This window comes from Salmo trutta, chromosome 5, assembly GCF_901001165.1.
Source record: "Salmo trutta chromosome 5, fSalTru1.1, whole genome shotgun sequence".
NCBI classification, from domain to species: Eukaryota; Metazoa; Chordata; class Actinopteri; order Salmoniformes; family Salmonidae; genus Salmo; species Salmo trutta.
In genome coordinates this window covers 63,154,509-63,181,269 of record NC_042961.1, presented here as the reverse complement: position 1 = coordinate 63,181,269, position 26,761 = coordinate 63,154,509, and the positions used below count along the sequence as shown (strand labels likewise).

Below are 26,761 nucleotides of genomic sequence, written 5' to 3'. Positions count from 1 at the left end.
GTGTCTATTAATCTATCTGTTGTGGTCATACAATAACATTATGCTGTGTAGGTTAGTCCTATTGTCTATCTGCTATGTAGGTTAGTCCTATAGTCTATCTGCTGTGTAGGTTAGTCCTATTGTCTATCTGCTGTGTAGGTTAGTCCTGTAGTCTATCTGCTGTGTAGGTTAGTCCTATTGTCTATCTGCTGTGTAGGTTAGTCTTATTATCTATCTGCTGTGTAGGTTAGTCCTATAGTCTATCTGCTGTGTAGGTTAGTCCTGTAGTCTATCTGCTGTGTAGGTTAGTCCTGTAGTCTATCTGCTGTGTAGGTTAGTCCTGTAGTCTGTCTGCTGTGTAGGTTAGTCCTATAGTCTATCTGCTGTTAGTCCTGTAGTCTATCTGCTGTTAATCCTGTAGTCTATCTGCTGTTAGTCCTGTAGTCTATCTGCTGTGTAGGTTAGTCCTGTGGTCTATCTGCTGTTAGTCCTGTAGTCTATCTGCTGTGTAGGTTAGTCCTGTAGTCTATCTGCTGTTAGTCCTATTGTCTGTCTGCTGTGTAGGTTAGTCCTATAGTCTATCTGCTGTGTAGGTTATCTGTGTGATGGACCTTATTTGTGGCTGTTATTTGCCTTTTTATTGATTCAAAATAGTTTCAAATAATAAGTTGCAATGATGGAGCTGTAGTACTCGTCAGACAGTAGGGGGCGCTATAGGCGTGCTAGACACACGCAGAGTGGTGTGTGTGTGTGTGTGCGTGCGTGCGTGCGTGCGTGCGTGTGTGTGTGTGTGTGTGTGTGTGTGTGTGTGTGTGTGTGTGTGTGTGTGTGTGTGTGTGTACTGAATAAAGAAGTTAAGCGATAGAAACTTCTCAATTGTCATTTCACTGTTTTTTTTAATTCATAACCATCATGCAAACAAAATAACACAAGGTCTTCTATTTAGAACAGAAATAGATCTGCGTTTCATGCCTCAAACAAGAGAAGAGTTAGCAGTCGAACTAATGGTACGTAAACGCACAGCAATGTGTGCTACTTGGTTCATCAACTACAATGTTGAATATTGTTGTTGTTTTTTCCCCCCTCCCCCCGGTGAGTCTTGTATGAATGTAGAAGTACAATCAAACTCCAAGACCCCGTGTTATTAATTTACCGTTAACCACAGGTGTCAGAGCAGCAACGAGCCACCAAACCGTGTCAAGCTGATTAGAGAGGTGATGTCATAATACATCTGTGACTGTTCAACGTTCTAATGGAAGTTCCAAAAAATATAGAGAATGTTTATCACAGGAAACAGGAAGTTTCAAATATAAATATATATATATATATATACAGGTAGAAAAATACAATTGAGAGAATAGAATATAAATAATGTTTTGGTTATGAAGATTTCAAATATATATTTCGAATGATAAAATATAGGCCTATGTAGTAAACATCAAGGCTAGAAATGTGATTCACCGTAGAGAGAAAAGTTACATTCCAACTTCTACATTAGAGATTTATATAATATATTATACATCAACACATCAATGTAAAACTATATCATGCAATGTTGCACAAAAAGAAAAAAAAAAAACTCTGAAAACTGTACCAGTTTTACAATCCAGAACTGTCGAGTGACCAAAACAAGTGCTGTACGTTTCAGTCTGTTCAGATTGACAGACAAGGAGCTGTCCACTCACAGTGGTGCTGAAACCAACTAATCCTCTCGTAGTTCATCAGTTTCTGTTCATTTCCGCTGTTCAGCACAACATATAGTCAAACAGCTAGATATAATGTCAAAGTACAACGTACAGACGTTCTAAAATAGTTCCACCTTCCATGTCCAACCGACAAGACGAGATTATTTTCTTTCTCTCGTTGAAACTTTTCCACCATTTTTTTTTTTCAACCGATGGCCCGTTTTGAAGTCAACACCTCCAACTGAACCGGACCAACAGCCAACGTTACCAGGCAGACAGAACCAACCGAAGCCAGACAGAACCAACTGAAGCCTTCTGAAGAGCAGGTTTAAACTCTGGGCAGCGAAGCCAGCTTTAGAGAGTTAAAGTTCAGTTCAAACTCCACCGGGGAAGGCCAGGTTATAAGCCGCCATCATCTGAGCTTTCAGCTGCTGCTTCACGTGCACGCGTCCATGCCTCTTCCTCTCGTCGCTGCGCGCGAACCGCTTCCCGCACACCTCGCAAGAGAAAGGTTTCTCCCCAGTGTGCGTGCGCGTGTGCGTGGTCAGGTGGTCGCTCCTGCTGAAACTGCGCAGGCAGATTGTGCACTGGAATGGCTTGTGGCCCGTGTGGATGCGCACGTGGCGGTTGAGCTCGTCGGAGCGCGAGAAACGCCTCTCACACCCGATTATTGGACACGGGAACGGTTTCACCTTCACGGCCCCGGTACTGGAGCGGGTCGTCGCTTTACTCTCTCCAGTGGTGGCGTGCACGCCCCTGCTCCTCGGGAACACGCTAGGCAGCAGGGAGGAGAGGATGGCATCCAGGGAGGAGGAGGAGAGAGAGGCGGTGAAGGCGGCCAGGTCGCTGCAAGCGTCCAGTTGCTGCGGCCCTGAGTCCCCAGTCTGGAACTCCAGAGGCTCCGGTTTGACCAGAAAGCTATCGTTGACGTAGCTCCCGTTAACAGGTACAGGCTCATTCTGAGCCCAGTCTCCCATGTAGCACGGCTCCTGCTTGATGATACACTCTGTCTTAATGTCAGTCAGCAGCAGAGAGTCCAGAAGCTTTTTTACGTCTACCTGGTGATCCAGAGACTGACCAGACAGCGGGAACAGCTGTTCCAAGCTGCCCGGGGAGAAGGCATCCTGAACAGGGTGGGAGAAGTGGTCGTTGTCGCAGCCGTCGCAGTTGCTGTTGAACTCGTTCTTGACCAACACAGGGGCAACGGGGGGAGTCTGAATGTCCACCCCGGCAGAAAGAGAAGGAATTTCAGTCAGAGCCTGGCTCCAGTATCCGCTGGAGGCAGACTCCATGGAGGGAGAGTAAAGAGGGGGAGAGGCAACGCTCATGGCCGAGCAGGGTGTGACAGAGGCGGGGAGGGAGGCAGATGGAGTCCCGCTGGTCATCTGGTCGTCCACCGTGCAGATCCCAACGATCTCAGTGATCATGTTGAGCAGAGCTTCTGTGCTGCAGGGTGGCACCGTCCCCTGTAACGGCTCCGTGTAGAAGCTCCCGGTGTAGGCAAGAGGAAGGGACAGGCTGTCTGAGGAACAGTCATTCAGGTCGGAGAAGAAATCCGAATCGGACCCGTCGGTCTCCGGGGATAACACACAACCTGAGAGAGACAACACAACTGCGGTTATTATCGTTATATAAACTGATAGGCTAACATTAGCAAAGGTAGCAAGCAGTGGGCGACGAGGAACTTCAAGCTGCATTGCATTACATAAGTAACATATTATTGTACAGATGTAATTATAGCTTATGTATTTTTTGCCTACAAAAAACAATTGCACAATAGCTACCAGAGAATACGTATGCATTCTTTATGAGTTCTGTATTCAAATGTTATTCATAATGCATTGATGCATTGATCCTTGTAGTCAGGGGGGGTGGGGGTTAGAATCTAGAGAGAAACCCACCTTGTTGTGCTGGGGATCCGATATCAGAGTCTGTACCGTCACTGCTTGAGCTGACACTGTCCACCCAGGCGCTACATGCGTCCTCAAACTCCGACATGAATATATCTTCCTCTGTGAACAGCATGTTAACAGGATCCGGTAAGTAGGTCTCGATAAAAACGAGAGGGAAAACGTTAAAGCTAAATTCCGTATATTAATAAAAAGCTAGGTCCTGAATGGTAAATTAATCGATCAATCAATTTAAATGATTGATCAATCTCCCAAAACAAAACAAAAGATAATCAAATTAGTGTTCTATTAAATGTGGGGATTCCCTCGGAGTGGTGAGGAAGATAAGTCCTTGCTGTATGGTCGCTGTATTCCGTTATTCCGGTAGATGTGTCTGAATGAGGTTTGCTCTGCTCCTCTCCATTTTATACTTTTCTGGCTGCTAGGTAACCCCTCCTCCCTCCATTGGTTCTATGTCCGTGAGGATTCCCCCGCTGCGTAGCATCATGCCCAAACATGGACAGAGGATATGACGCAGGGTATCCCCTGCCTTATAAGGACACACACGGGTGTGTGTGCGACGTAGAAGAGGGGATTCTCTTGAAGATCGGTGTTCTACGCTGAAACCCGCCCACCTGCCGAGCCCAGAGCACCGGGGCGATTACACAACACATAGTGGGTTAAACCTACATGTCGGTTTGAAGGGTTGTGCTACTGCAGCATGCAGGTGAACAGTAATGATGACCATTTAGAGGAATAAACACAATACATTCCGCTTCCCCTTCATGAGATGTAACACAGATAGGAACACAGAGATGGAACACAGAGATGGAACACACAGAGATGGAACACAGAGATAGAACACAGAGATGGAACACACAGAGATGGAACACAGAGATAGAACACAGAGATGGAACACACAGAGATGGAACACAGAGATGGAACACAGAGATGGAACACACAGAGATGGAACACAGAGATGGAACACACAGAGATGGAAGACAGAAATGGAACACACAGAGATGGAACACAGAGATGGAACACAGATAGGAACACAGAGATGGAACACAGAGATGGAACACAGAGATGGAACACACAGAGATGGAACACAGATAGGAACACAGAGATGGAACACAGAGATGGAACACACAGAGATGGAACACAAAGATGGAACACACAGAGATGGAACACAGAGATGGAACACAGAGATGGAACACAGAGATGGAACACAAATAGGAACACAGAGATGGAACACAGAGATGGAACACACAGAGATGGAACACAGAGATGGAACACAGATAGGAACACAAATAGGAACACAGAGATGGAACACAGAGATGGAACACAAGTTACACACTACTGGATATTATGTCTAATGATGTTTAATGAAAACATCTGTCCCCCTTTATCATTCGCATCTGGTCAACAGGAATTAATCACCTGCATGTTATTATGAGCATCACTGGGCGTGTGTGTGTGTGTGTGTGTGTGTGTGTGTGTGTGTGTGTGTGTGTGTGTGTGTGTGTGTGTGTGTGTGTGTGTGTGTGTGTGTGTGTGTGTGTGTGTTTGTGTGTGTGTGTGTGTTTGTGTGTGTGTGTGTTTGTGTGTGTGTGTGTTTGTTTGTGTGTGTGTGTGTGTGTGTGTGTGTGTGTGTGTGTGTGTGTGTGTGTGTGTGTGTGTGTTAGAGAGACAGAGAGAGAGAGAGGGGAGTGGTGATGCGCTCAGTTTTATCTGCAGAATGCTTCATGCCATTAGAAGGAGATGCATGGACCCACAGACACGTAACTCTGAACGACGTGTCAAACAGGAAGCAGGGAGCAATGCGTTACAGAGTCAGCCAGACGAACTAAACATACACATGATATTCTTTCCGTTCTGACTCGTGCACCATTGAGACTGCTGCACCACAGTGTATCGGGAGAAAACAGCTGTTTCCGTATCGTCTCCTATTGAGATACGTAGAAAGGGAGAAGAATCCTGAATCTATTGTAGCTTCATAATGCGACACTACTACCACCCGTCAGTGGGTCTCTCCTCTCTCTCCTCTCTCTCTCTCTCTCTCTCCTCTCTCTCTCTCTCTCTCCTCTCTCTCCTCTCTCTCCTCCTCTCTCTCTCTCCTCTCTCTCCTCCTCTCTCTCTCCTCTCTCTCTCTCTCTCTCTCTCTCCTCTCCTCTCTCTCTCTGGGCTCAGTGATTTTGCAATCAATTTATTGACTGCATGGACTCGGTTAATTAATTAAAACCCAAATTGAATAGTTACCGTGCAACTCTTAACTTAACAATCACCCGCATTAATATAGAACAAACGATGTGTAAACGGTTATTGCTTTATACAACACTGATTTTGGTCCACATTGTATAAAGGCAACCAAATGGTGCTTTGGACACACCGGCACACCGTCCCAATTATTGAATCTGCAGACACTCGAGCTCTTTTGAAAGTGATGCAAGCTCAGTTTTGAGATCGTCGTGGATTTCCCTGATTCGCTCTCCACAGAGCTGCATACACATCTGAGTTAGTTAGAGTAAATCAAATTCACAGTTTGACTGACTAGATATGAAGGTTCTGTATTTATTAGACACAGCTATTTGGCTAAAATTATGTTTACCTTTATTTAACCAGGCAAGTCAGTTATTAAGAACAAATCCTTATTTTCAATGACAGCCTAGGAACAGTGGGGTTAACTGCCTTGTTCAGGAGCAGAACGACAGATTTTGTACCTTGTCAGCTCAGGGATTTGAACTTGCAACCTTTTCGGCTACTAGTCCAATGCTCTAACCACTAGGCTACGCTGCTGCCCCCAAATCTGCATATCTGCATGTAAGATAAGTATATTAAACGTTACATTAAATGCCCAACTCAGCAGCAAGCTAATAACTAGCCTCCACATAGCAACACCGCATGTTGCCTAGGCTACAGCCGTTACTTTGCAACAACACAAAAGAGCTGACAACCTGAGTCTTCCCACTACCCCGACAGAGTGCTGAGAGAGTGACAGATTGACTATTAACAGCCCTGCCCAGTCAAAGTGTTTTCATAACACTAGCCAATCATACTGTCAGGAGGAGACCATACAAGAGGAGGTTAGAAAAACTATTGACGCACAATTACGCAACTTCTACACGCTTTCCCTCTTGACAGGTGTCACGTCCAAAAAAAAAACAGCCCAAACTGTCAAGGAGATAAAAGGACTGAAAACCCGCTTGGATCGATTTAAGAATAGCTGATGAGCACATCAAAATTGTTTTTTTTTTGTTGCTTAAAATAGAAAGATTTCCCTCATTGTTATTATTATTATTATTATTATTATTGTTATTATTATTATTATTATTATTATTATTATTATAACATCACTCAGTTGTTACGTGTTTTTGGATTCTCTCCGAAGGGGAATGTTCCAATTCTAGAAGTAGAACCATCTGGGAGTTCTAAGATTGGAGAGAGAGAGGAGCTGTGACATTCTAGAAGTAGAACCATCTGGGAGTTCTAAGATTGGAGAGAGAGAGGAGCTGTGACATTCTAGAAGTAGAACCATCTGGGAGTTCTAAGATTGGAGAGAGAGAGGAGCTGTGACATTCTAGAAGTAGAACCATCTGGGAGTTCTAAGATTGGAGAGAGAGAGGAGCTGTGACATTCTAGAAGTAGAACCATCTGGGAGTTCTAAGATTGGAGAGAGAGAGGAGCTGACATTCTAGAAGTAGAACCATCTGGGAGTTCTAAGATTGGAGAGAGAGAGGAGCTGTGACATTCTAGAAGTAGAACCATCTGGGAGTTCTAAGATTGGAGAGAGAGAGGAGCTGTGACATTCTAGAAGTAGAACCATCTGGGAGTTCTAAGATTGGAGAGAGAGAGGAGCTGACATTCTAGAAGTAGAACCATCTGGGAGTTCTAAGATTGGAGAGAGAGAGGAGCTGTGACATTCTAGAAGTAGAACCATCTGGGAGTTCTAAGATTGGAGAGAGAGAGGAGCTGTGACATTCTAGAAGTAGAACCATCTGGGAGTTCTAAGATTGGAGAGAGAGAGGAGCTGTGACATTCTAGAAGTAGAACCATCTGGGAGTTCTAAGATTGGAGAGAGAGAGGAGCTGTGACATTCTCAATGTGTGGAGGAGGGGTGGGAACAACTCGAAGGCTGTAACCATGGTGCTACTGGCAGGCTTAGAGTTCCTTTCTCTTCCTAAAAACATGGAGACTATCAATACACACACTCTCACACACACACACTCACACACACACACACACACACACCGTGTCATTGCGTCAATAGCAGAGTGTATGTAAGAGCCATGTCCTTGTGTCTCTCTGGTCTCCAGCATGTCTATCTATTCACTAACTGACAGACAGACAGAGCAGTCTGTCTCTATTCACTAACTGACACACAGAGTGTCACGTTCGCTGGAATAAATGTCGGACCAAGGCGCAGCGAATGTTGAGTTCCACATTATTTATTAGAAAGTGAAACTAAGCAAAGACAAAAACAAATAAACAATAAACTAACAACGAACCGTGACTACAGAGATGCTACGTGCACTAACTCTAAACAATATCCCATAACACACAGGTGGGAAAAATGCTACCTAAATATGATCCCCAATTAGAGACAACGATTCTCAGCTGACTCTAATTGGGAATCATACAAATCACCAACATAGAAAATAATAAACTAGAACCCCACATAGAAAATAATAAACTAGACTAACCCCCCAGTCACGCCCTGACCTACTCCACCATAGAGAAATAAGGACTTTCTATTGTCAGGATGTGACACACAGACCAGTCTGTCTCTAATCACTAACTGACACACAGACCTGTCTGTCTCTATTCACTAACTGACAGACAGAGCAGTCTGTCTCTATTCACTAACTGACACACAGACCAGTCTGTCTCCAATCACTAACTGACACACAGACCAGTCTGTCTCTATTCACTAACTGACACACAGAGCACAACATAATAAAACAATTCTTAATTTAGTTATTTTAACAACCAGTTAATCCAAAACCAAAACATGTAAGATGTTTGAAAGTAGTATGCTGCAATACGGTAAATAACAGTACATTCGACTGTTTTCACAATCAGGCAAAACACTAACCATTAAATTGGACTGGACATGACATGTCCATCATTTCTATCCCATGTGTGATCAAAGGTTCACAATGTAATCAAATTAAAGAAAAATTATTGTTAGGCAAGCATCGTTTTGCATCAAATCTGTCTTGAGCATTTGGCCATAGGTTCTCATCAGGGCCACAGTAGTTTATAGCCCAAACGATTCAAACGCTCGCCAAATTCATAGGAAGAAAATAAATGAAACATGTCATGTTGGCTTCAGAAACCGCCAGAAGCTTCTGTTTACCTCAGAGAGAGTTTGATTCTATCTGTTCTCCTCTACTTTTACTGGCTGACAAAGTACCAGGATGTTGTCTCTGGTTTGGAATATGAATTTAGAGAACTGAATTTGAAAACTGAATCTGAATGGTTCTGATAAGTTGAATATAATAAACTTTGATGAACTTGAAATAATAGTTTGTAAACTCAATGAATGCCTTGTCTACCATATCGAAACTGAGTATATAAATATTGAATTTGAATATTAAATTACATTGAAATATAATTTTTTAACTGAATGCAAATTCACTCAATTCAGTTTCAAATCATGAAATACAAGTTCAATTTAGTAATTCAATAATTACATTTCTGCATTACAAATTCAAAAATATGAAATTGTATTCAATATCCTAATTCAAAATGATAGAATTCAAATACAATTTCTGTTGGCACTGAATTCTATCGATATACTATATTACAGTACTGTATTGGCCTATATTACAGTATTACGGTACTGTATTGGCCTATATTATGGTATTATAGTACTGTATTGGCCTATATTACGGTATTATAGTACTGTATTGGCCTATATTAAAATATTACAGTACTGTATTGGCCTATATTATGGTATTATAGTACTGTATTGGCCTATATTACTGTATTATAGTACTGTATTGGCCTATATTATGGTATTATAGTACTGTATTGGCCTATATTACGGTATTATAGTACTGTATTGGCCTATACTAAAATATTACAGTACTGTATTGGCCTATATTACAGTATTACAGTACCTTATTGGCCTATATTACGGTATTATAGTACTGTATTGGCCAATGCAATTTTTGTAAAAAAATATCTCAGCAACTACACTTTGGATACATGTTTACTGCAAAGGGGATTCATTTCTCTCTTGTTCTGGACTTTCTGGATTATTTGCACATTGGTATTGTATTGATATTGTATTACTGCGTTGTAGGAGCTAGAAACACAAGCGTTTCACTGCACCTGCTGTAACATCTGCTAATCTGTATACACAACCAATAAACTTTGGTTTGATTTTGTCAATATCAAATGTTTAATAATTGATGTAATAAACAAAAAAATATATATTATAAACTCATAATAGTCTTCTACAAATAGTGTTTACAATACTTTATATATTTCTACTTTTGTCACGGTCGTCGTACATCATTGACCAAGGCACAGCGGGTTGAGTGCTCATCTTAACTTTATTAGAACACGTAACAAACAAAACAAGAAAAACTATCGAACGACCAGTGTTGCAGGCTACACACACAGCAGTACAACAACAACTTCCCACAAAGGGACAGGTGAAAACATGGCTACCTAAGTATGACTCTCAATCAGCAACAACGATGTACAGCTGTTCCTGATTGAGAGCCATACCAGGCCAACACAAAGAAATACACAACATAGATAGATCATAGAAATACACAACATAGATAGATCATAGAAATACACAACATAGAACAATGACAATAAAAAACGGAATACATAAACCAAACACCCCTCTACAAACACACACACACCGAACCATATAAAACAAATCCCCCTCTGCCACGTCCTGACCAAACTATAATAACAAATAACCCCTCTGCCACGTCCTGACCAAACTATAATAACAAATAACCCCTCTGCCACGTCCTGACCAAACTATAATAACAAATCCCCCTCTGCCACGTCCTGACCAAACTATAATAACAAATAACCCCTTTACTGGTCAGGACGTGACATCTTTACAGACATGTAGTAGACAAAACCAGGTTACATGTAAAAATGTATAGGTTCATCCTTAATTAAGTCGTCTATTTAAATCAAATCTTATTGGTCACATACACATATTTAGCAGATATTATAGCGGGTGTAGTGAAATGCTTGGGCATTAATCTAAGTAGCATAATTTAAAAAATCCCCATTAAAATCTGTCAGTTTGTGATAGAGATATCGTCCTGGTCTGTGGTGGAAGGTGACAGCTACAGCAGTGTTTGTCAAACCATGAGACATCCTGAAAATCTGTCTTCTCCAAACAGGTTGGTCTGGACACTGAACAAAAATACTGTTAAAGGCTTCGGTTTTTCCATTTATATTTCGAGGTTGCATGTGGGACGCATGGAATGGAGTCACCTCGTTAGTCAGTATGTATTACACCTGTGCTGGTTGGGCACCTCGTTAGTCAGTATGTATTACACCTGTGCTGGTTGGGCACCTCGTTAGTCAGTATGTATTACACCTGTGCTGGTTGGGCACCTCGTTAGTCAGTATTCAGTATGTATTACTCCTGTGCTGGTTGGTCACCTCGTTAGTCAGTACGTATTACACCTGTGCTGGTTGGTCACCTCGTTAGTCAGTATGTGTTACTCCTGTGTTGGTTGGGCACCTCGTTAGTCAGTACGTATTACACCTGTGCTGGTTGGTCATCTCGTTAGTCAGTATGTATTACACCTGTGCTGGTTGGTCATCTCGTTAGTCAGTATGTATTACACCTGTGCTGGTTGGTCATCTCGTTAGTCAGTATGTATTACACCTGTGCTGGTTGGTCATCTCGTTAGTCAGTATGTATTACACCTGTTCTGGTTGGTCTCCTCGTTAGTCAGTATGTATTACTCCTGTGCTGGTTGGTCTCCTCGTTAGTCAGTATGTGTTACTCCTGTGCTGGTTGGGCACCTCGTTAGTCAGTACGTATTACACCTGTGCTGGTTGGTCACCTCGTTAGTCAGTATGTGTTACTCTTGTGCTGGTTGGGCACCTCGTTAGTCAGTATGTATTACACCTGTGCTGGTTGGTCTCCTCGTTAGTCAGTATGTGTTACTCCTGTGCTGGTTGGGCACCTCGTTAGTCAGTATGTATTACACCTGTGCTGGTTTGTCACCTCGTTAGTCAGTATGTATTACACCTGTGCTGGTTGGTCTCCTCGTTAGTCAGTATGTGTTACTCCTGTGCTGGTTGGGCACCTCGTTAGTCAGTATGTATTACACCTGTGCTGGTTTGTCATCTCGTTAGTGGGAAGGTGATATTTAAGAGTTGCTGGCCCAGTGCTCCAGTTGTCTTGAGAGATGGGGAGGGTTAACTGCTTTAGTTGACGCTCCTGATTTGATTTCTAGAAAAACAATCCTTTATCTGATCTTCCCTGTTTTGGTTTGCTTCCTGTCTTTTAAATGTGGTGTGGGTTTTAATTGTGTTGTCCTCTTGGTCATATTTAGTGGGTCTCATGGTGGGTGTCTGTTAGGTCCCTGTTGTTGTTGCTGATCAACTTTCTGACCCCGTGAGTGTCTTTCAGAACCCCTCCTAAAACCACACCTGTTTCATTTTGGGTTTGTCAGTGACTCTTTGTTAGTTCCCCCTTTCTGTTTGAGCGACCATTTTTGGTTTTCTAGCTGGGGAACGTAACAAATAAACACGCAACGTGAAACAATTTCAAACATTTTACAGAGTTACAGTTCACATAAGGATACCTTAAAAATCAGAACATTTTCAGCTTCCAGGAATTATGTACAGATTCTTGCGACATGGGGCTGTGCATTATCATGCTGAAACATGAGGTGATGGTGGTGGATGAATGGTACGACAACGGGCCTCAGGATTTCGTCACGGTATCTCTGTGCATTCAAATTACCATTGATAAAATGCATTTATGTTCGTTGTCCGTAGTTTGTTCCTGCCCATACTATAACCCCACCATGGGGCACTCTGTTCACAACGTTGACATCAGCAAACTGCTCGCCCACACAATGCCATACACTCTGTCTGCCATCTGCCCGGTACTGTTGAATCCTGGATTCGTCTGTGAAGAGCACACTTCTCCAGCGTGTCAGTGGCCATCGAAGCTGAGCATTTGTCCACTGAAGTCGGTTACGACGCCGAACTGCTGTCAGGTCAATAACCTGGTGAGGAAGACGAGCACGCAGATAAGCTTCCCTGAGACAGTTTCTGACAGTTGGTGCATAAATTCTTCGGTTGTGCAAACCCACAGTTCCATCATCTGTCCGGGTGGCTGGTCTCAGACGAACCTGGAGGTGAAGAAGCCGGAGTAGGAGGTCCTGGGCTTGCGTGGTTACACATGGTTTGCGGTTGTGAGGCCGGTTGGATGTACTGCCAAATTCTCAAAAATGTTGTTTGAGTAGGATTCTGGTAGAGAAATGAACATTTAATTATCTGGCAACAGCTCTGATGGACATTCCTGCAGTCAGTATGCCAATTGCACGCTCCCTCAAAACTTGAGACATCTGTGGCATTGTGTTGTGTGACAACTTATAGTGGCCTTTTATTGTCCCCAGCACAAGGTGCACCTGTGTACTAATCATGCTGTTTAATCAGCTTCTTGATATACCACACCTGTCAGGTGGATGCATTATCTTGGCAAATGAGAAATGCTCACTAACAAGGATGTAAACAAATTTCTGCACAAAATTGGAGCGAAATAAGCTTTTCGCGACTATGGAACATTTTTGAGATATTTTATTTCAGCTCATGAAACATGTTGCCAACAATTTACTTGTTGCGTTTATATTGTTGTTCAGTGTAATATGACCCACTGTGGAAAGTGGGGATTCTCACAAACACAATGGTGGGCCACAAGTGTCACGGGACTCGTCTGAAGGTAACCCATGGTAACCCATACAAATGAATGGTAGCATGGAGGTTGTTTTGTGGCAATAAAAATAATGGGTTAAATATGCGTCCCAAAAAATATATATATATTTCCTGAGCTTTCTTAAATCTAAAAGATATAGGATATAGGACAAAGTATAGGGCTGCTGTCTTATCGGTTCTTAACCAATCATACTATTTTGTTTGTTTCTTTGCGCTGTTCGCAACTTGTTTTGTACATAATGTTGCTGCTACCATCTCTTATGACCGAAAATAACTTCTGGATATCAGAACTGGGATTACTCACCTCAAACTGGATGAAGAGTTCTTCGTCAATGAGTTGGATGGGAGGGATATACTACTACAGACACCCAACCAGGCCCAGATCTCCGTGATTCTCTGGAGAAGGAAACTGAGACTTCGAGGCAAAAGATCAGGGTGCCTTGTGAGGATCAGGCGACGAGTGGCTCATCTGTCCTTGCCCTCCGTCCTGCTAGCTAATGTTCAATCACTGGAAAATAAATGGGACGAAAATCACTGGGGTCAAACTTCCTGCCATCCAGGAACTCTTTGCCAGGCAGTGTCAGAGGAAGGCCCTAAAAATTGTCAAAGACTCCAGCCACCCTAGTCATAGACTGTTCTCTCTGCTACCACACGGCAAGCGGTGCCGGTGCGCAAAGTCTAGGTCCAAGAGACTGCTAAATAGCTTCTACCCCCAAGCCATAAGACTCCTGAACAGCTAATCAGAATATTTGCATCGCCCCCCCCCCCCCCGTGCTGCTGCTACTCTCTGTTATTATCTATGCATAGTCACTTTAATAACTCTATCTACATGTACATACTACCTCAATTACCTCGACTAACCGGTGTCCCCACACATTGACTCTGTACCGGTACCCCCTGTATATAGCCTCGCTATTGTTATTTACTGCTGCTCTTTAATCATTTGTTATCTCTTACTTTCATTTTACATTTTTTGTTATTTTCTGAAAACTGCATTGTTGGTTAATAACCTGTTTGGGCTAGGGGGCAGTATTGAGAATTTTGGAAAAAAATATGTGCCCATTTTTAACTGCCTCCTACACCAACTCAGAAGCTAGAATATGCATATTATTTTTCAGGTTTGGATAGAAAACACTCTGAATTTTCTAAAACAGTTTGAATGGTGTCTGTAAGTATAACAAAACTCATATTGCAGGCAAAAACCTGTGAAAAATAGATTTTAAAAAAAATGTGAATTTTGTGACTGTACTATTTAGTGTCATTGTTTTATAGATACCATAGTGAGAAAGGATTCAGTTCGCAACTCCTACGGCTTCCACTAGATGTCAACGATCTTTAGAAAGTTGTTTGAAGCATCTGTGATGAACAGGGAGCAAATTAGAATGCAAGGAAGTTGACACGTCATCACTTCATTTTTTGCGCCTGCGCATAAATCTGAGAAGAGTGTCTTTGTCATAATCGTTTATTCTAGACACTTGATAGGTTGTGTGAAAATATTACTGATGTTTACTGATGTTTCACGTTAAAAATGGACCAAAAGATTAATGCTAAACAACGTTTGACATGTTTGAACAAACGTAAATAGATTATTTACTAGGTTTTTTTTTGCTTTTCGGCGTGACTTTACACCTACCAACTCGTTTTGTGGGAGCCTACTGAACGCTAACTATTTGGTGTTATTTGGACATAAATTATGAACTTTGTCAAAAGAAACCACATTTATTCTGGACCTGGGATCCCTGGCACTGCCTTCTGATGGAGATAATCAAAGGTAAGGGGATATTTACAATGTTATTATCGATATTAGATGATGCTAACTGTATAGCTTAGCTTATAGCTTAGCTTATTGTTCTTAGCATAGTACCCAGTTTATTGCAAAATGTGATTTCCCAGTAAAGTTATTTTGAGATCTGGCCATTCGGTAGCAATTACGAGATGATAATATATTATTCTTTGAATGACAATATTATAATTTACCAATGTTTTCGAATAGTAATTCCGTGATTTGTAATGCTGGATTCACTGGGAGCATTCGAGCCGAAAAAAATTCTGAATTTCACCGCGACTGTAAATGCTGTTTTTGGATATAAATATGAACTTGATGGAACTAAAAATGCATGTATTGTATAACATAATGTCCTATGAGTGTCATCTGATGCAGATTGTCAAAGGTAAGTGCATAATTCTAGCTAGTTTTCTGTCTGTTGATGCCCTTCTTTGAATTGGCTAAACATTACACATTACACACAGCTATTGTCAATGTACTCTCCTAACATAACCTAACTTTATGCATTCATAACCTAACTTTATGCATTCTCCGTAAAGCCTCTGAAAATCGGACAGCGTGGTTAAATGGAGGAAAATAGTTGATTATTTGATTATTTGAAATGATTATTCTTGCAGTTTTGAATTCCCCGCCATGGTCACATGACAATGAATCCCAATACCGGGATAAGATCGGGATAAGATCCTCAAAAGGTTTTAAGGGCTTGTAAGTAAATATTTCACTGTAAGGTCTAGGTATTCGGCGCATGTGACAAATACAATTTGATTTCACAAAACCTTATTCCTTATGATTTATTTTTTTGAACTGTCTTCTTTGCCAGTGATGAATGTGCTATTCATTGCGTTTCTATGGGCCATGGTATTAACCTCTACGGGATTGGTGTTCCTATACCAGGAGGTTGAGCTAACGTGCGCTAATGTGATTAGCATGACAGTTGTAAGTAACAGCAAACTTTCCGGGACATAGACATGTCTTATATGGGCAGAAAGCTTCAATTCTTGTTAATCTAACTGCAGTATCCAATTAACAGTAGCTATTACAGTGAAAAACTACCATGCTATTGCTTGAGGAGAGTGCACAACAACAACAAAAACGTATCACGGCAACTGGTTTGATACGTTCACCTCTGAAGGTAAATGATGTACTTCCATTCAGTAATCTTGCTCTAATTTGTCATCCTGAGGATCCCAGAGATAAAATGTAGCATCGTTTTGTTTGATAAAATCAATTTTTATATTAAAATGTAGGAAATTGGTTCTACAGTTTGAACCCTATCCAATGATAGAGCGTGGTGCTGTGAAAAGTTACCACATACTTGTGACAATGTCTTCTGGCTTTTTCCTCTCTGTCTCTCTCGCTCTCCTGTCTACTCTCCTCCTCTCCCCTCTCTCTCTCTCTTTCTTTTCTCTCCTCTCCTCTCTCTCCTCTCCTCTCTCTGTCTCTTTCCTCTCCTGTCCACTCTCCTCCTCTCCCCTGTCCACTCTCCTCCTCTCCTCTCCCCTCTCCCTCTGTCCCTCTCTCCTCTCCTCTCCTCTCCTCTCCTCTCCTCTCCTCTCCTCTCCTCTCCTCTCCTCTCCTCTCCTCTCTCCTCCTCTCCTCTCCTCTCCCCTCTCCCTCTGTCCCTCTCCTCTTTCTTTTCTCTCCTCTCCTCTGCTCCACACCCCCCCATCACTACATCTTGCAGCGAGAAACATGTGAAACAGTGAAGTGCTTCACTCTCACCACCAGAGGGCCTTTCACCACATTCATCTGGTATGGTTGGTATCTCTATTTGTGGTTCACAATGACTGAATGGAGGTGGAGGGGGCCTGGTAGACAGATACAGAGAGAGGTATTGCATTGTACTGATATTGTATTACCATAGAAGCTAGAAACACTGCTGGTGTCTGTCTTACCACTCTGTTGCTGCGGGTCCTAGCTGGACGTCTGCTGGTGTCTGTCTTACCACTAAGTTGCTGTGGGTCCTAGCTGGACGTCTGCTGGTGTCTGTCTTACCACTAAGTTGCTGTGGGTCCTAGCTGGACGTCTGCTGGTGTCTGTCTTACCACTAAGTTGCTGTGGGTCCTAGCTGGACGTCTGCTGGTGTCTGTCTTACCACTAAGTTGCTGTGGGTCCTAGCTGGACGTCTGCTGGTGTCTGTCTTACCACTAAGTTGCTGTGGGTCCTAGCTGGACGTCTGCTGGTGTCTGTCTTACCACTAAGTTGCTGTGGGTCCTAGCTGGACGTCTGCTGGTGTCTGTCTTACCACTAAGTTGCTGTGGGTCCTAGCTGGACGTCTGCTGGTGTCTGTCTTACCACTAAGTTGCTGTGGGTCCTAGCTGGACGTCTGCTGGTGTCTGTCTTACCACTAAGTTGCTGTGGGTCCTAGCTGGACGTCTGCTGGTGTCTGTCTTACCACTAAGTTGCTGTTGGTCCTAGCTGGACGTCTGCTGGTGTCTGTCTTACCACTAAGTTGCTGTGGGTCCTAGCTGGACGTCTGCTGGTGTCTGTCTTACCACTAAGTTGCTGTGGGTCCTAGCTGGAGCTACGGCCTGTCTCCTGCTCCGGGGGGTGATGGGGTTGGGGGCAAGAGACTCTGATCCCCCCCCCCCCCCTTACCGTGCCTCCCCTCCCTCCCTGTCCCGGGTCTGAGCGGAGACTAGCCCCCCCCCCCCCTCCCATATTTATATTAGCTTGTTTCAACTTGGATAGTACTGCTGTGAAGGTTACTTTATTATTGTCTTTATAGACTCTCGATGTCTTTATGTTGCTCTATTGTTGTCTTTACAGGCTTGTCTTTATGTTGCTATAGTTACAGTGGATGCCATTTTGGCTCATAGCCAAACTGATCTGTCACTGTGTGTTAAACCCCTCCACAGAATCAGTGAGCTGCAGTGACTGCTGTACCTCCACCCATCTGGACCGGATCTCCTGTAATATTTCTCAGGACACGAGCTTCGTGTTGGGCCCTCCTGGGTCCTGATACACACATCTGAGCTGTTCAGGATTCCCACCCAATGTTGTTCAACTTTACCTTTGTTATGATGTTGCCCTCTTTGGGTTTTCTATGTACAATCCCCCTACCTACCCCTTCTCAGGCCCTGTTTGAGTGGTCGTAAATTCCTAAGAAAATGTCCCGCCTCATGGCCACAGTATAAAGAGACAGAGTGTTTTCATAGAGACAAAGGAAATCTTCCACCTCACAGGACTGGGGAACTGAACAACATTTATGTTCTGGAGAAGGTATAAAAGATCGGTGAAGAATCCAGCTACGAACTGGTCCGTTTGGTACAATTTTGTGAAACTCATGAGAGACAATACGGCCACATTACCATGGCACTGTTTATATAATATATGGCATAAAAATTGATTTTATGCCATTGAAAAATGGGTGTCTGATTATTTCTGGCTGGGTACTCTGCTGACATAATCTAATGTTTTGCTTTCGTTGTAAAGCCTTTTTGAAATCGGACAGTGTGGTTAGATTAACGAGAGTGAGCGCCCGTGTCATTGTTCTCAGATCGACCACTTTCCAAAACCCCTACTGTTTTTCGCCCAGGGACTGCAGAGTTATCATTCAACGTTCTGGCGCCTTCTGAGAGCCTATGGGAGCCTTAGAAAATGTCACGTTACAGCAGAGATCCTATATTTTTGATAAAGAGGCTATAGAAGGCCAAGAAATGGTCAGACAGAGCACTTCCCATATAGAATCTTCTCAGGTTTTGGCCTGCCATATGAGTTCTGTTATACTCACAGACACCATTCAAACAGTTTTAGAAACTTTAGGGTGTTTTCTATCCAAAGCTACTAATTATATCCATATTCTAGTTTCTGGGCAGGAGTAATAACCAGATTAAATCGGGTACGTTTTTTATCCGGCCGTGAAAATACTGCCCCCTATCCTAAACAGGTTAATTTAACTAGGCAAGTCTGTTAAGAACAAATTCTTATTTTCAATGACAGCCTAGGAACAGTGGGTTAACTGCCTTGTTCAGGGGCAGAACGACAGATTTTTACCTTGTCAGCTCGGGATTTGGGGGGCCTGGAGGGCCTGGCAGTGGCTCAGTTGGTAGAGCATGGTGTTTGCAACGCCAGGGTTGTGGGTTCGATTCCCACGGGGACCAGTACAGGGGAAAAAAATGTATGAAATGTATGCTTTCACTACTGTAAGTCGCTCTGGAAAAGAGCGTCTGCTAAATGACTAAAATGTAAATGTAAAATGGGATTTGATCTGCAACCTTTTATGTTCCAAGTCTAATGCTCTAACCAGGCGGCTACCTGCCGCCCCACATTAATACTATATAACTAGTATAATATGACTATATTACTATATATTATATATATGTTATACTATATTATACTATATACTAATAGTCATAATATACTATACATTATGACTATGTAACCAGTATATTATGACGATATAACTAGTATAGTATGACTATATTAATACTATATAATTAGTATATTATGACTACATTAATACTACATAACTAGTATATTATGACTATATTAATGCTATATAACTAGTATATTATGACTATATAACTAGTATATTATGACTATATTAATGCTATATAACTAGTATATTATGACTATATTAATACTATATAACTAGTATATTATGACTATATAACTAGTATATTATGACTACATTAATACTATATAACTAGTATAGTATGCATATATTAATACTATATAAATAGTATAGTATGACAATATAACTAGTATATTATGACCATATAACTAGTATAGTATGACTACATTAATACTATATAACTAGTATATTATGCATATATTAATACTATATAACTAGTATATTATGACTATATAACTAGAATATTATGAATATATTAATGCTATAAAACTAGTATATTATGTCTATATTATGACTATATAACTAGTATATTATGACTATATAACTACTATATTATGAATATATTAATACTATATAACTAGTATATTATCACTATATAACTAGTATATTATGACTATATTAATACTATATAACTAGTATATTATGACTATATTAATACCATATAACTAGTGTATTATAACTATATTGATACTATATAACTAGTATATTATAACTATATTAATGCTATATAACTAGTATATTATGACTATATTAATACTATATAACTAGTATATTATGACTATATTAATACTATATAACTAGTATATTATGACTATATAACTAGTATATTATGACTATATTAATACTATATAATTAGTATATTATGACTACATTAACACAATATAACTAGTATATTATGAATATATTAATTCTATATAACTGGTATATTATTAATATATTAATACTATATAACTAGTATATTATGACTATATAACTAGTATATTATGACTATATTAATACTATATAACTAGTATATTATGACTACATTAATGCTATATAACTAGTATAGTATGCATATATTAATACTATATAACTAGTATAGTATAACTATATAACTAGTATTTTATAACCATATAACTAGTATATTATGACGATATAACTAGTATATTATGACAACATTAATACTATATAACTAGTGTATTATGCATATATTAATACTATATAACTAGTATATTATTACTATATAACTAGTATATTATGAATATATTAATTCTATAAAACTGGTATATTATGACTATATTATGACTATATAACTTGTATATTATGACTATTTAACTACTATATTATGAATATATTAATACTATATAACTAGTATATTATGACTATATAACTAGTATATTATGACTATATTATTACTATATAACTAGTATATTATGACCATATAACTAGTGTATTACAACTATATTGATACTATATAACTAGTATATTATAACTATATTAATGCTATATAACTAGTATATTATGAATATAGTAATTCTATATAACTGGTATATTGTGAATATGTTAATACTATATAACTAGTATATTATGACTATATAACTAGTATGTTATGACTATATAACTAGTTTATTATGACTACATTAATTCTACATAACTAGTATATTATGAATATATTAATTCTATATAACTAGTATATTATGACTATATAACTAGTGTATTATTACGATATAACTAGTATATTATGACTATTTAACTAGTATATTATGAATATATTAATTCTATATAACTAGTATATTATGACTATATAATAAGTATATTATGACGATATAACTAGTATATTATGACTATATTAATACTATTTAACTAGTATATTATGGCAATGTAACTAGTATATTATGACTATATAACTAGTATATTATGACTATATTAATACTATATAACTAGTGTATTATGAATATATTAATACTATATAACTAGTATATTATGATTATATAACTAGTGTATGTCACACTGTCACACTCCATGAGAACCCAAAATGTAAGCTTTGATTTTCTCCAATGTTTTTAAACATTGTACATGTAAACAAATACTGTATAGCCTCATAACATGGTTATAACTATAATGTTGATATCATGGATGGTCAGTCCTGTATAGCCTCATAACATGGTTATAACTATAATGTTGATATCATGGATGGTCAGTCCTGTATAGCCTCATAACATGGTAATAACAATAATGTTGATATCATGGATGGTCAGTCCTGTATAGCCTCATAACATGGTAATAACTATAATGTTGATATCATGGATGGTCAGTCCTGTATAGCCTCATAACATGGTTATAACTATAATGTTGATATCATGGATGGTCAGTCCTTGCATCCATAGCTCTGTTCATCTGAGAGTGGTTACATTTCTACAGGCGAATCCCTCAGCTGTTCACCAAAACAGAGGCGGGGCGGGCCATTTTATTATTGTTCCATCTGTGGATTTGCCCTTTAAACAGCTGCATATTATCAAGATATCAAAGAGTCATCAACTAAAAGGTAAACAATAGGCCTATAGTAATGCAGCATATGGCATCCATTTATCACATGTAAATAGCACTTTTCAGTAGTGCTCAAAGCCATTCCATGAGCACAGCATTTATTTTTCAACTGGAATCAATGAGCCCAATCAGTCCTCCATGACAACACAATCATAAACAACAGAGTAAGGCTGGCTAATAAGTCTTTAGTTTTGGGGGTTATGCTCAGGTTAAACAATTTGGCTAATCTATACTTCCAAATTTCCAAGTCCTATTCTTGAAGGTCCAAGGGTATAACATTTATTGGAATGACTGGAATTGATTTATCCTACAATTAGATGTCGTTCAATTGGTAACATACATTTTTGTCTTCTTCTAACGCCTCTTAAGGCGAAAGTAATCTAAAAGTAACTGAATGTAATCAGATTACGTTACTGAGTTCAGGTAATCCAAAAAGTTACGTTACTGATTACAATTTTGGACAAGTAACTAGTTACTGTAATGGATTACATTCAGAAAGTAACCTAGCAACCCTGGGCTCTGTCACCCTTCTGAATGTGGTCTGCATTCTAGTGCCATTTGTGTCTCTACAACATAGAGTTTATGACTCAATCACATAAACCACATTTATAGTGTCCAATTGGACTTTATGCCTGATTGAGGCCCTCAAGCCCGAATGCCTATTGGACAGAAACCGTGTTTCGGTAAAGTGTTTATTCTGCTTGGTCAGGCTTGAGTTGACTAAAGTGTCCTTAAGGCTTTTATTCTTCCTATAGGCTGAGATTACCCTGAATCGAAGCCCCACGATCATTCCTCGCCTGTTGAAAATGAGATTTCAGTTCAATGTTGAACCCCACCAGAGCCCGAGAATAAATAAATAAATGAATGGAACCACATGGCGGTTATCCTCTCTACCTGATGTTCTCCATGGGTACTGTCACACCCTGATCTGTTTCACCTGTCTATGTGCTTGTCTCCTCCCCCTCTCCAGGTGTCGCCCGTCTTCCCCATTATCCCCTGTGTATTTATACCTGTGTTCTCTGTTTGTCTGTTGCCAGTTCGTTTTTGTTCGTGAAACGTACCAGCGTTTGTTCCCCTGCTCCAGACTGTTTCTTGCTCCTGTTTCCTAGTCTTTCCCGGTTTTGACCGTTCTGCCTGCCCTGACAAAACAGAATGGCGCGTAATAAGTTAGACCAACCCAAAACACAGGCAAAACAGTCCGGAGAGAAAATAAGGCGCCAGCCAGCACATCCAAATAACAAACAGTGAAATAATCCCGCACAAAACTGGGCGGGCTTAACAGGCTTAAATAAACACAAATCAAGAAACAAAACAGGGAACAGGTGCAACCAATAAGACCAAACAAACAGAAAAGGAAAAAGGGATCAGCGGCGGCTAGTAGACCGTCGACGACGACCGAGCGCCGCCTGAACAGGCAGGGGAGCCACCTTCGGTGGGATTCGTGACACCATGGGTCTAGAAGGTTTGATTAACCTCAGCCTTAACCTCTCTGAGGAACCACCTAGAGTAGCCCCCCTTAAGGCTGAGAAGAGGAGTCTTGTGGCCTCCTCTATATCCCAAGGGAAACTACAGATTCTATGGAAACTTATAAGTTGTGATTTGATCAATATGTGTGTTTTGGAAACTGGATATATGAAGGAGGCAGTGGTGGTGGTTTTAGCATGTAAATGTTGGTGGGGCAAAAAAGACAAAAAGGTTGGATGCATGCCAGCAAAGCCACAACACAACACTAAACAATACATTAATTGCACTAAACAATACATTAATTGCACTATAACGGTGACAAACGGTGCCCACAAACTGTTAGGGCCTACAAAAAGTCCCAACAGTATTCAATTATTGCACCCACTGCTCGTGCGCGTCAACGAGCGTCTGTGTTGTAAAATAACAACTCAGTGTTTATATCCCAGGACAAATTAGCTAGCAACAGCAAGCTAGCTAAATAGGACAAATTAGCTAGCAAGTGCAAGCTAGCTAGCTAGCTAAATTGCCATACATGTTTAATGCTTTTCGACCTGTCACCAAATTAATGTAATTGGTTCAGAGTTTGTTTTGATATTTTAACCTGCATGTCGTGATCGCGTTTGGTGTGGGGGGACCAAATAAATTCATGCACGATGGCGCACGATGGTGCACGATGGCGCATGCGCGCAGCCAGTTTGGGTTCCATGTTAGAGTATTACACTTAGTATTACTTTCTTAGCTACAGTATACACATCTCCCTGGCATCTTTTATGCAGCAGCATATAATACATTTTGGACTCCCCTTATTGGGCTGTGCTCACTTGAACAGGAAGGTGGCACGGCGGTCCTCCGTGGGCAAATTTTGTCATCATTCTCTGGATTTATGGTGCTTTCAAAACGTATTTTCCCAGTCGGAGCTCGTTTATTCCCAACTTCCCTGTTGTCTTGAACTCACCGCTTTCGCAGTTCTGAGTTAACAGTTGTTTTGATCAATTATTTGATAAATTAAATTATTATTTCATAAATTATGCTTCAATGACAGCATGGCCAATGTTGAATGTTTATCATTTTAAACTTGGAAAAGAGACCCTTAATCCCAGATTTGGGACCACACAGTCACTCCACTGAATAGCAGGCTAGTGATTGCTTTGCGATGCTTTATAGTTAGCCGCTGTCACTGATTCCTTCCAAACCACTTACTGTTGAATTTGCGATTTCCAACTTGTTGATGTCCATTGGCCGATGAGCACCAATACATTTTATCTATAATTTCTCTTCATTATTTCTCTTCATTTGCCAGTAGATTGTCGACTTGATTCATGATGATGACTGCTAGCTAAGATTTTGAAAGTATGATGTTGACATGATCAGTCCAATCAAAGCTACTGTACATATAATGTGATTTGATGTAATTTTATCTATGGACAATGACCTTGAGCCTTCTTGGATGGGCACTTCTAAGGTAACTCTATGGCAGCACCCAAGGGGCTTGAATTTCCGATGTCTACCCTTAGACTTGGAGGTGACATAGTGTACCCATGAGTGACACAACACTGAGCCAATCACAGTGCAACACTCCGTATTTTCTGCTGGCTTGCCCCACCAACACAGCACTAGGCTGAAACATCTGCATTTTGGAGCTGCCTTACTCAAGAAAACAAAAAAGAGACCATGTTTGTATGCAGCTTTATTAACTATTATATATATATGTTGTACATTGTTTGCAAACTGATATGTGACACGTATTAATGCCAAAATAACATGCAAAAAAGGCAAGCCCCCCCCCCGCAAGAAAATGTGGGGCTCAAAACACGACGAGTAGGAGGCCATGCCTATCTGTTTCCTTAAAGAAAACTTTAGTTGCCAATTGTTTGGTTTCTCCCTCCTTTTGAATGAAAAATCAAATCAAAGTTTATTTGTCACGTGCGCCGAATACAACAGGTGTAGACCTCACAGTGAAGTGCTTACTTACAGGCTCTAACCAATAGTGCAAAAAAGGTATTAGGTGAACAATAGGTAAGGAAATAAAAACAACTGTGAAAAATAACAGTAGCGAGGCTATATACAGTAGCGAGGCTATATACAGTAGAGAGGTTATATACAGTAGAGAGGTTATATACAGTAGAGAGGCTATATACAGTAGCGAGGCTACATACAGTAGAGAGGCTATATACAGTAGAGAGGTTATATACAGTAGAGAGGTTATATACAGTAGAGAGGCTATATACAGTAGAGAGGCTATATACAGTAGAGAGGTTATATACAGTAGAGAGGTTATATACAGTAGAGAGGCTATATACAGTAGAGAGGTTATATACAGTAGAGAGGCTATATACAGTAGAGGCTATATACAGTAGAGAGGTTATATACAGTAGAGAGGCTATATACAGTAGAGAGGTTATATACAGTAGAGAGGCTATAGAGAGGTTATATACAGTAGAGAGGCTATATACAGTAGAGAGGCTATATACAGTAGAGAGGCTATATACAGTAGAGAGGTTATATACAGTAGAGAGGCTATATACAGTAGAGAGGCTTATATACAGTAGAGAGGCTATATACAGTAGAGAGGTTATATACAGTAGAGAGGCTATATACAGTAGAGAGGTTATATACAGTAGAGAGGGCTATATACAGTAGAGAGGTTATATACAGTAGAGAGGCTATATACAGTAGAGAGGTTATATACAGTAGAGAGGCTATATACAGTAGAGAGGCTATATACAGTAGAGAGGCTATATACAGTAGAGAGGTTATATACAGTAGAGAGGCTATATACAGTAGAGAGGTTATATACAGTAGAGAGGCTATATACAGTAGAGAGGCTATATACAGTAGAGAGGGCTATATACAGTAGAGAGGTTATATACAGTAGAGAGGTTATATACAGTAGAGAGGTTATAGAGAGGTTATATACAGTAGAGAGGCTATAACAGTAGAGGCTATATACAGTAGAGAGGCTATATACAGTAGAGAGGTTATAGCAGTAGAGAGGCTATATACAGTAGAGAGGCTATATACGTAGAGAGGCTATATACAGTAGAGAGGTTATATACCGTAGAGAGGTTATATACCAGAGAGGTTATATTACAGTAGAGAGGCTATATACAGTAGAGACTATATACAGTAAGAG

The 26,761-nt window shown here is 40.4% G+C and overlaps 2 protein-coding genes across 2 annotated transcripts in view; one reads left to right on the top strand and one right to left on the bottom strand.

The window, feature by feature from the left end:
- Positions 1 to 1,264: 1,264 nt before the first annotated feature.
- Positions 1,265 to 3,923, bottom strand: LOC115193432 (early growth response protein 1-B-like). The gene is made up of 2 exons (XM_029752122.1): positions 3,566 to 3,923; positions 1,265 to 3,258 (listed from the first exon to the last, which is right to left on the bottom strand). The coding sequence occupies exons 1-2, from the start codon at positions 3,687 to 3,689 to the stop codon at positions 2,039 to 2,041; spliced, it is 1,344 nt and encodes a 447-aa protein (XP_029607982.1). The 5' UTR covers positions 3,690 to 3,923; the 3' UTR covers positions 1,265 to 2,038.
- Positions 3,924 to 4,560: 637 nt separating this feature from the next.
- The window catches only part of LOC115195009 (atrial natriuretic peptide receptor 2), a 37,470-nt gene continuing 15,269 nt past the window's right edge, over positions 4,561 to 26,761 (top strand). Inside the window, exon 1 of the mRNA XM_029754910.1 lies at positions 4,561 to 4,923. Within this exon, the coding sequence (XP_029610770.1) occupies positions 4,561 to 4,923 (363 nt within the window). The remainder of the gene's footprint in view (positions 4,924 to 26,761) is intronic.

Coding starts and splice junctions, on each gene's coding strand:
- LOC115193432 (XM_029752122.1), bottom strand. CDS start 3,689: ATGCTGTTCACAGAGGAAGATATATTCATGTCGGAGTTTGAGGACGCA. Junction 3,259..3,565: donor CGGATCCCCAGCACAACAAG/GTGGGTTTCTCT, acceptor TGTCTCTCTCAG/GTTGTGTGTTATCCCCGGAG.